Consider the following 9,898-nt stretch of genomic DNA (forward strand, 5'->3'; position numbering starts at 1 on the left):
CTCCTTTTTATCATAGGACTGAGGAGAAGAAACCAAGAGTAGGAAGACCTGGGATTGTCTATCAGGCATGCTAAGAAAACTGAGGTAAAGGCTGTCCTTTCTCTCCTCTCTCCTTGCCCATGGAGAAGATTCTGCTTGTATGACACTGCGTCAGAAGCTACCCAAAGCCAGTTTTGGCCACATTTCAAACTTGTCAGAAGTTAATATGCAAATGAGAGTCTCCTATTGTGTCTAATTTGAAATATGTGAGATATTAGACTATATGTCTTACTCTTCAGAGTGGTGTATGTTATCAGGAACTAAAGAGCTTTGGTAGATTATGAAATGCTGAGTGGTCCAAAGATTATAGAGACAGTGATTGGGATATATAACATTTCCAGTGGCAAAATCCTAGACTTGTAAGGGCTAGGTTTGTTCTGGTGGAAGATCCACCACAAAAACTAAACAAAACAAAAAACACCTAAAAATGGTGTTAAAAAGAAACTATTAAAGTGTACAAAGGTAGATTTTAACACTAGAGGGAGCTGTAAACACACAGAATAATGTGTTTAACTTTTAACCCAGAATAATGGTAATATTTTTCTTGATAACAGGATGTATGAAGAAACTTACAGGATTTCAATTATTTCTGGCAAAAGTTACTTCTGCGATGAGGTATGTTATTCTGACCAGGGCAATGGATAACAAATTTGTTAAACTTTCTTTCTTTCTTAAATATATTCAGTCTATAGTAATTGTCTTTACATTAAATCATTTGAAACTTGAGAACAAGCAACCTGAATGGACACACTAGTTTTGTGTGCTTATACAAAATAACAGGAGTGGCAGCATTTGCTGTAGTTAAAGTTTTTTAAAAAATCATTCCAATTCTATTTTCAGTCTCCCATAAATATCTGAAACTTTAATCTTTCAGGCTGAAATTTTCCAAGCTTGATCCTTATCTGAGGGTGAATGTTTGAAGAAAAATAATACATTTGAGTACAAGGAGAATGTAAAATTATTGTCACTTTCTTTTGAACAGCTCTCACAATGTTACTTCCTTTTTTTAAATAAACACACTTTCTAATAAAATCATAGTCAACGTGGAAGGCAGCACCACTAGGCCAACAGATATTATATATCGCTCCTGGAAATTATTATACTTTTTCCTTGAAAAATATAGAGAATATAGCTCTATTCCTGCAGTTGGATCCAGGAAGATAGATCTTTGTCTGCACTGACTTTACTGGCCTATGACCTCAGTGGGGCTCCATGAATCTATTTGCAAGGGTAACCTATATTTCATACAGTTTGGTCTATATAATATATATGAGGGGTGAAGACCTTTCAGGGAGTTCAAGGATGCCCTCCTTTGGGAATTTATTTATTTATTTTTGTACCTGACATTTGGTTCAATCAGCTCCATTCCAAAGATAAACGAATAGCTCTTCAGACTTTTTTTAATGTGCTCCAGGGAAAAAGGTATCTCTTGCAAGCAAGAGGTGAGCTCCAACAGAGGCAGCAAAGTCACCCCAAACCTCCTTTCTGTTTGGTTATGGAGTTTTAATGAGGAGCACCCCCTATAGCATATCACCAGTGTTATTTTGGAAGTGACTATATGGTGAAATTATACGGCTAACATTAAAAAAATGAGTCTTAAAGTGAGGGTTCAGTGTCTAGACAACTTGAAAACACAGATGGAGGAAATCGAACAAATTCAATATATCTATTAGAGTTGGACACAGCAGAACGAGGGATGAAATATAATCAAAATGAATTTAGTATATTTTTGGTGTCATAGGCTGTCACATAATAGCAGCCTTTATGTTCATTAATTTTTTATTCATTCTTCATAGGTCTTCGACAGAGAGAACCAATTGGCTACTAGACTAACACAAAAAATAGTAATCAGACTCCAATGACCTGTTTAACCCTGACTGTGAGGGATGAAAAGCAGCAGCCTTCATGTATAGAACAGTGCTTCAGGTATGGAAACACTTTCTTCTGCTGGTTCTTGTTTTCTTTCCTTCTGAGTTAATAGATCACTAACAAAAACTATCAAGACTCTGAGTTGATCATGTTGTCTAGATAACACTTTGTTCCAGCAGTTTTAGAAACAGATATGTTATTAGAACCACAATAGCTTATTTTTTGTATAAATACTTAACATAAATCTAAATGAGTTGAAAATGTAGTAATTTAAGTCATATTATCTTAAATGAGAATGAGATATGTAATTGTTTACCAATATTTCACTCATCTTTTTAAATATTGTGTCAGCTTTCATGGAAGTAAACAATTTTCTCCTTTCTTTATTCCACTGACAAAAATATTTCATTCTAAAAATAGGATTCTAATGTATCACAGTGATAGGGTATAGGATCTGGTACTGAAACAGGAACTGTGCCTATCTTTATCTTTGTTAATAAAGAAACTTTAACTTGCTCTAGAAAACTGGATTTGACTTTTTAATTATCTAAATCTATTATTATTCTGATCATATTTTTACAGGATAATTAAAAGTAAGTAGGCAAAACTCCAGTTGATTACAACTGGAGGATAATTAGGATGACTTTGTTAGTGTCTCAAAGTTTGCACAGCTGATCAAGTTCTTGAAAATTTAGTGACAATAACAAAATATTAAAAACAGTGCTTTATGAGAAAGTACAAATTATGTTAGTTTGCCGTCCTTAAAAGTAAGATCCATCTTAAATTTACCTTTGGTTTTTGCCTCTGCTGTGGTGCAATGTATCCAGGTTTGGGTAATGGAATTTTTAAATTGTGCTGTAGTTCAGTGACTTTATACTGTTGTCTGGTTATGAAGGTTTGATAATGTCAGTGAGCCAGATCCTTCTCCCCTTGATTCAAGTGTGAGCAGAATGGGTCCCAATGTTAGTGTCATGTTAAACATGTTACAGTCATGTAATTCTAAACAAATAGAACTGTAATGCAGCTGGTAAATTAATATTTTATGCCTGAAATAATATAATTTTTAATGATTAATATTTGTAGTATGTTCAATTCATTTAATGGATACGTTTGCCCTATGACATTTATTTCAGCTGGATACATGAATTTCAGTAATTCACAGGATCTTGAACCTTGCTTTTATTTATTTGAATAAGAAGTCATGAAAAGAAATCATAAATGTAAATACTGTTTTCTTAAGGAAATCAAATTGGTTTTGCCAAAGTTACATAGTTTAGTTTACTTTTTTGTGTAATCTCATGTAACTTTTTGACCAACATGGTTTGGTTTTTTTGTTATTGTTTGTTTTTAATAGTATGTTTGCTCTTCTTTTACAATGGAATACAGATAAAGAGTTTGAATTTGTTACAAGGCTGAATCTGAACCAAAATGTGGCCTAGTAAATAATATATAAATAAAGGCAGGATAATGTTTCTAGCTCAGCAGTGAGAAGAGAGAAATGGCAGAGGAGCAGTTTTATTTGACACACTAATCTTTTAGTTCTCAGAAATGTCTGCCTCCAAAGCTTGCCCATAACTCATTGTAGATTTTTCCTATGGTTATATTTTGCTGTGATCAGAGCTTTGTTGTGGCTGTTCTGTTGTCAAAGAGGCAGATCTTTCCCTCAACACCAAATCCAAGTATAGCTGCCAACAGTATATATAGAAATTCTTCAGGTATCACGAGCATTCCTCCTCATACCCTGCAAAGTGGTAGTGGAGCCATTCTGTGGATGGTAGTTTGTGGTAGTTTGGATCCAATGACTAGTCTACATTTAACCTTCATTCATGCCATGCAACTGAGGGGCCCTGTAGCAAATTTATCAGACTTATGAATTCTGCCAAAATTATTGCATTATAAGACACAACCATGACATCTGAATATGAGATCCTACTTCACTTCAGCCTTTCATACACATAAGATTATAGAAGGTTAATTCTATAATATAGTCCATTGGGCTCAATCCTTGGCCTCTGGTCTAGTCACTTTGTGCTGCTCAGGAAGCAAAAAGTGGTCAGAAATCTGCTCTTAAGAGGTGACTTGGGTGATAAAAACCTGACATCCCATTGAAAGAAGACAATGATCTTAGTGGAAGGTTCAATTATATGTGTAGGACTTGAAAGAGAAGGGGAAAACAAACTAAACAATTATCCTGAAATGTTCTTTTACTCTGTCCAGGCCTGATTCTGCATGCATTGAAGTTAATGAGAATTTTGTATTAATTTAATTGAGAGCAGGATCAGGCCTTTTATTTGGGACATTCGACACCTAACCCAAGCATTTTTTGTGTGTGGCAATTTTGAAAATCACTTTAAAATAATGTATTCGGGGGGAGAGGAAGGGTCTGTGGCTTTTTTGGAAAGATATATGCTTTTCAAATTTTACTTACACGTAAAATAGTTTAGAAAGTAACTTTACAGACTAATTAAACCTTATTAAAATTAACAATCAGAAATATTATCCCTACGTCTGCAATCCCAGTTGTTCTTTTTTCCCCCCTTCAGTAGTCTTGGTAATGCACAGATAAGATGGCTGAACAAAGGCAACGGGCTTTATCCACATCAGGAGAAGCATTATATGAAATTCTGGCTCTGGAGAAGGGGGCAACACATGAAGAAATTAAGAAATCTTACAGGTATTTAAGAAATGTATAAAACACAGGCAACAAAAATGTTTTATGTCACAGCAACATAGATTTTACTGTGCTGAGATATTATATGTATTGTCCAGGGAACAGCTCCTACAAACAGCAGCTATTCAAAGAAGTGTAAATCAGACGTTACTGTACTGAAGTCCATTGTTGCATGTTTGAATTTAATAATGATTTGAGATCATTAAATAACAAGCTCAAATTATTTAATCAAAGATTAATATAGCACTATACAAAATACAGAAAGAATAGATACATTACTACCTTTGGTGTAAGGTAAAGAGCTGGCCTCTGTGTCTCTCTTCTCTGTAACTGGTGGGATACTGGCAATCTAATCTGCACTCCCCGAAATAACTTCCCTCTATCCTTTTATAGGGTGTGAGACAAACCCCATTTTGGAGGGGAAAATACTTTCCCCATTCTTATTTTACCATGTATTCTGTTTTCCTAATTACTAATAGAATGTCTTTTATGGTCCATAGTTTACCTGATTGATGAGCAAAAAGGAATCTCTAATCTGGTCATAAGTACTAACCGTTATGACAACTGACAGTTCTTAATGAATTAAAAACATCCTTCAATGGGGTCATTATTTCATCCATTATAGAACCCATCTGCATTAAGAAGTATCCCTTATCAATCTTTCAGTTTTGCTTATAACATACTTGTGCAGACAGTTTTTCATTAGTTTGAGAAGTATCTTCCCTGGACACCTGGATTGAATTAAAGTCAGAGTAAACAATAGGGTTAAAAGATTTCACACATTCCATTACTGAATTCATTTTCACATCACCCATTAGTTTCAATTGAAAAACAAAGAAATTTTTAGTTTCAATAGCTGTAGGACACTAAATGTATCAATACACAACACTAAAAGGATTCTGGGTAGCATATAAAAGAATTACAAGAGTTTATCATACAAAATCATGAAAAATTAATATTTACTAACACCATGGAGTTACATGGCGTAAATTGGGCTGTAAAAGTGAGAGTAAAATCAGGCCCTCCAACATCAATAACTTACTGTATGGCCAAAATGTTCAGAAATAGTCTTTTAATGGACCAACTTCTGCGGGTGAAAGAAACAAGCTTTCAAGCCACACAGAGCTCTTCCTCAGATCTGGAAAAGGTACTGAAAGAGTCACAGCTAAATATAAGACCAAACAGCTAGTTTAGCATAAATAGTTATCACATATTCTAGGGACCATTCAGGGTGAAGTGGCCTGTTAATACCCCTGTAGTTATAGGACAAAAAGGGGGGTCAGTGGGTTACAGATTGTTGTAATAAGCCATAAATAAATAAATAAATAAATAAATAAGACTGTGGTCTTAATAAAGACACTGGATATCGCCAGGAACCCTTCCTGGCAAGGCTCTTCCTGGAACACTCATCACCTGCCAAGAGGGGATTGCTGCCTCCAGAGCCTGTGCCAGATCTGTTGAGGCTATCCCCTGAAAGACTTTTGCCGAGCCATGAGACGGTGCTGCCCCCAATCACCCCGGAGCCACAAGGGACGTGTTTAGCCTCCAAGTAGTGGTATCACCAGCAGAAGAAGATCTACAGCTGGTATTGATGCCCACAGCTCATACTTCAACGCATCGAGATCCTGTGGTACTGCTATCGAAGGCCTCTGCAAAAGCATATGCTGTCAAGAGGAAAGCCTAAAATGATTTCCCTGATACCACCATCCCTGGACTCAGGCTATCGCTCATCAATCCCAACTGGATCTGTCCCTCCATTGTCAGAAGTATCTGGCTTGTCTTCAGACTTGGAGATGAAGTCACTTGTATCCCATTCAGGACAGGGAGTATACCCCCCCATCAAAAGCTTTGGGAACATGGGCCATGAAGAAACCTCAGCGTTGGCATCTTTCTAAGGTTCAATGGTCCTGGCTAAGATGGGTTTCCAGCCCATACCAGTAGCATTCTGGACATCATGGGGCCTCCTCCATGCCAGCTAGGACCTCCCCTCAATGGTCCTGCTTGCTATCATAGAGAAGACACCGGAGACATCAGCATCAAGAGCATCGTTCCCTGTTACCTGGTACCAAGACCAGTACCAAGCAACCAGAAGTCACTCTGGCAGCTTCTCCACCACAAGTCAGATACCAACTACCACCTCAGATGCCTGTTGTGTTCTTGTCCTTGTCACCAGATGAGGCTATTGCGCTGTCAAGTGACTCACCACTGCAAGAGGACCACAGGGCTCATCAAGATCTTTTGAGAAGGATGGCCTCTCTACTTAACATTCAGGCAGAAGAGGTGTGTGAAAGCTCTCACAAGTTGGTTGACATTCTGGTATTGGCAACCCCCAGGCAGGGTGGCTCTACCAATTAATGAAGCCATCATGGAGCCACTCAAGGATCTTTAGCAGGCACCCTCCTCCAAGCCCCCCACAGAAAAACAAGCTAAGAGAAAGTACTTTGTGCTCTCTGAGGGATATGAACATTTTTACTCTCATCTCCCCCACCTCCAATTCTCTTGTGGTGACAGCTGCCAATGAGTGGGAAAGACAGGGACAACAAGCATTGACACCAAAAGGTAAAGATTCAAAGAGACTGGATCTGTTTGGTTGCAAACTTTATTCCTCAGGGAGTGTACAGCTCAGAATTGCAAACCAAAAGCCATTCCTGAGTCACTATGATTTGACACTCTGGGAGAACATTATAAAATTTAAGGCCAGTTATCAGAGAACTGTAGATAGGAGTTTGCAGTAATGGCTGAAGAGCATAAGCTGGTCACTAGGTCTGCTCTCCAGGACAGTATGGATAGTGCAGACTTTGCTGCTTGAATCATAGCATCAGCTATTGCTATGAGAAGGTATTCATGGTTGCTGTCACCTGGGCTACCCCTAGATGTCCAACAGACTATCCAGGACCTCGCTTTTGAAGGTCTCTTGCTTTTTTTCTGGAAAAAATGGATGACAGGCTTCATAGCCTTAAGTATTCCAGGGTGATACTCAAATCCCTTGGAATTTATACTCTAAATTCTGTAGACAAATTCTGTCTCAAGCTCTAAAGACTTATGTAAATGTCAGGGCATTCAGAGTGGCACATCTAGTCTGCTCAGACTTACCCATACAGTAAGAAAGAATTTATTAATTCTAACAGGCAATTTGTCAACCATGTTTTACAGTGGGGGGCACTGTTGACTCAACTGTGCTGGGTGGCAACTGTTTTGTACAAACAACTCAAATAATCTCAAGACTGCTTACCTTCCAGAGCAACTGAACCCTTCTCTGATCACCACGAGTGATTAACTATATCCCGATGTGGTCAGGTCTACAGGATTCCCCAAGTGGACCTGTTTGCAACAAGAACAACAGAAAATGCCATCATTCTGTTCCTGAGGAGGGATCAGCTCAGGCTCACAGACAGATGCTTTTCTCCTACCCTGGAAGAATTTTCTCCTGTATACTTTCCCTCCAACTCCTTTACTTTCCAGGGTAATGTTTAAAGTCAAACAAGACCATGCCCACCTCATCCTTATAGCACCGGTGTGGCCTTGTCAACACCGGTACATGATCTGGTTAGCCATGTCAATCAAGCCTCACTATCACTCCCATTGGATCCAGAGATAATTTCCCGGAACCATGGGCACCAGCGTAATCCCAACTCCCAGCCCTCCATCTGACAGCGTGGACGCTCTATGGCTGACAACCTTTGAAAGGTTGTGCTTGAATGTTGTTCAGAAAGTGCTTCTGAATAGCAGAAAGCCCTCAACTAGGAACACTTTACTTGGCTAAGTGGAAGCACTTTTCCATATGGGCTCGTCAAAAAGATGTATCCCCAGAGTGGGCACCCCTGAACTTTGTACTGGACTATTTTCTATATCTGAAACAGAGTTTGGCTATTAGCTCGATAAGGGTGCATCTGTCAGCTATTTCAGCCTTCCAGGTCTAGGTGGATAGTAGATCTCTTTTCTCCAACCCCATCATCATCCAATTCCTAAAAGGCTTAGTAAGATTGTAACCACACATACAAGATCCTATCCCTCCTTGGGATCTGAACTTAGTCCTAGCAAAGTTGATGGGACCACCCTTTGAGTCCCTTGCAACTTGCTCTCTCCTACACCTTTCTATGATGGTAGCATTTCAAGCGGCAATTACCTCAGCCAGAAGGATGAGTGAGTTGAGAGCCTTAGTGTCAGTGCCTTCCTATACAGTTTCCCTTAAGGATAAAGTTTATCTCTGCCCTCACCCAAAATTTCTCATGAAAGTAGTCTCTAATTTTCATGTTAACCAGGCAAACTATTTGCTGATTTTCTTCCCAAAACCCTATGCACACAGGGACAAAGAAAAACTTCATTGGATGTGAGAAGGGCTTTAGCTTTCTATCTGGAATGTACTAAGTCCTTTAGATCTCCATGTAGTTGTTTGTTGTTATAGAATGGCCTACCAGTTTCCACTCAGATAATCTCATCCTGGATCTCTTTGTGCATTAATTTATGCTACAATCTGGCTCATATAACCCCACCAGCTAGAGCACTGGTGCATTCTAGTAGAGCACAGGCAACTTCAGTGGCTTTCTTGGCACAAATGCTGATCATAGATGGTTGTAAAGCAGCAATTTGGTCATCAGTGAATGCTTTTGCTTCTCAGTATGCCATTTTCCATCAGTCCAGAAATGATGCCTGTTTTGGAGAGGCTGTCTTACAATCGCTGTTCTGGTAGACTCCAGGACCACTTCCATGCATGTTTGCTTGTGAATCACCTACAGTGGAATGGTCATGTGCAATCACATGAAAAAGAAAAACTGTTACTGTTGTTCTTTGAGATGTCTTGCACATGTCCATTCCACGACCTACCCATCATCCCCTCTCTTTTGGAGTCTATCCTGTACAAAGGAACTGAGGGGAGCAAGGGCGGTCCCATCATCTTATACCAGCACACAGGGACGTGTGGTGACAGAGGGCACTCAAGTCACCCAGGCCTGGTGTACACTACGCGTTTAAACTGATTTTAGCAGCGTTAAACCGATTTAACATTGCACCCATCCACACAACGAGGCCCTTTATATCGATATAAAGGGCTCTTTAAACCGGTTTCTGTACTCCTCCCTGACGAGAGCAGTAGCGCTGAAATCGGTATTACTATATCAGATTAGGGTTAGCGTGGCTGCAAATCGATGGTATTGGCCTCCGGGCAGTATCCCACAGTGCACCATTGTGACTGCTCTGGACAGCAATCCAAACTCAGATGCACTGGCCAGGTAAACAGGAAAAGCCCCACGAACTTTTGAATTTCATTTCCTGTTTGTCCAGTGTGGCGATCTGATCAGCATGGGTGGCGATGCAGTCCCA

The 9,898-nt window shown here is 39.2% G+C and overlaps 1 protein-coding gene across 1 annotated transcript in view; it reads left to right on the forward strand.

Annotated features, from left to right (window-relative positions):
* The first annotated feature begins 4,475 nt into the window (after positions 1-4,475).
* DNAJC5B (DnaJ heat shock protein family (Hsp40) member C5 beta) overlaps positions 4,476-9,898 on the forward strand; it is a 35,772-nt gene continuing 30,349 nt past the window's right edge. The window contains exon 1 of the mRNA XM_032804108.1: positions 4,476-4,582. Within this exon, the coding sequence (XP_032659999.1) occupies positions 4,476-4,582 (107 nt within the window). The remainder of the gene's footprint in view (positions 4,583-9,898) is intronic.

Source organism: Chelonoidis abingdonii, chromosome 2, assembly GCF_003597395.2.
Source record: "Chelonoidis abingdonii isolate Lonesome George chromosome 2, CheloAbing_2.0, whole genome shotgun sequence".
In the NCBI taxonomy this organism is placed as follows: Eukaryota; Metazoa; Chordata; order Testudines; family Testudinidae; genus Chelonoidis; species Chelonoidis abingdonii.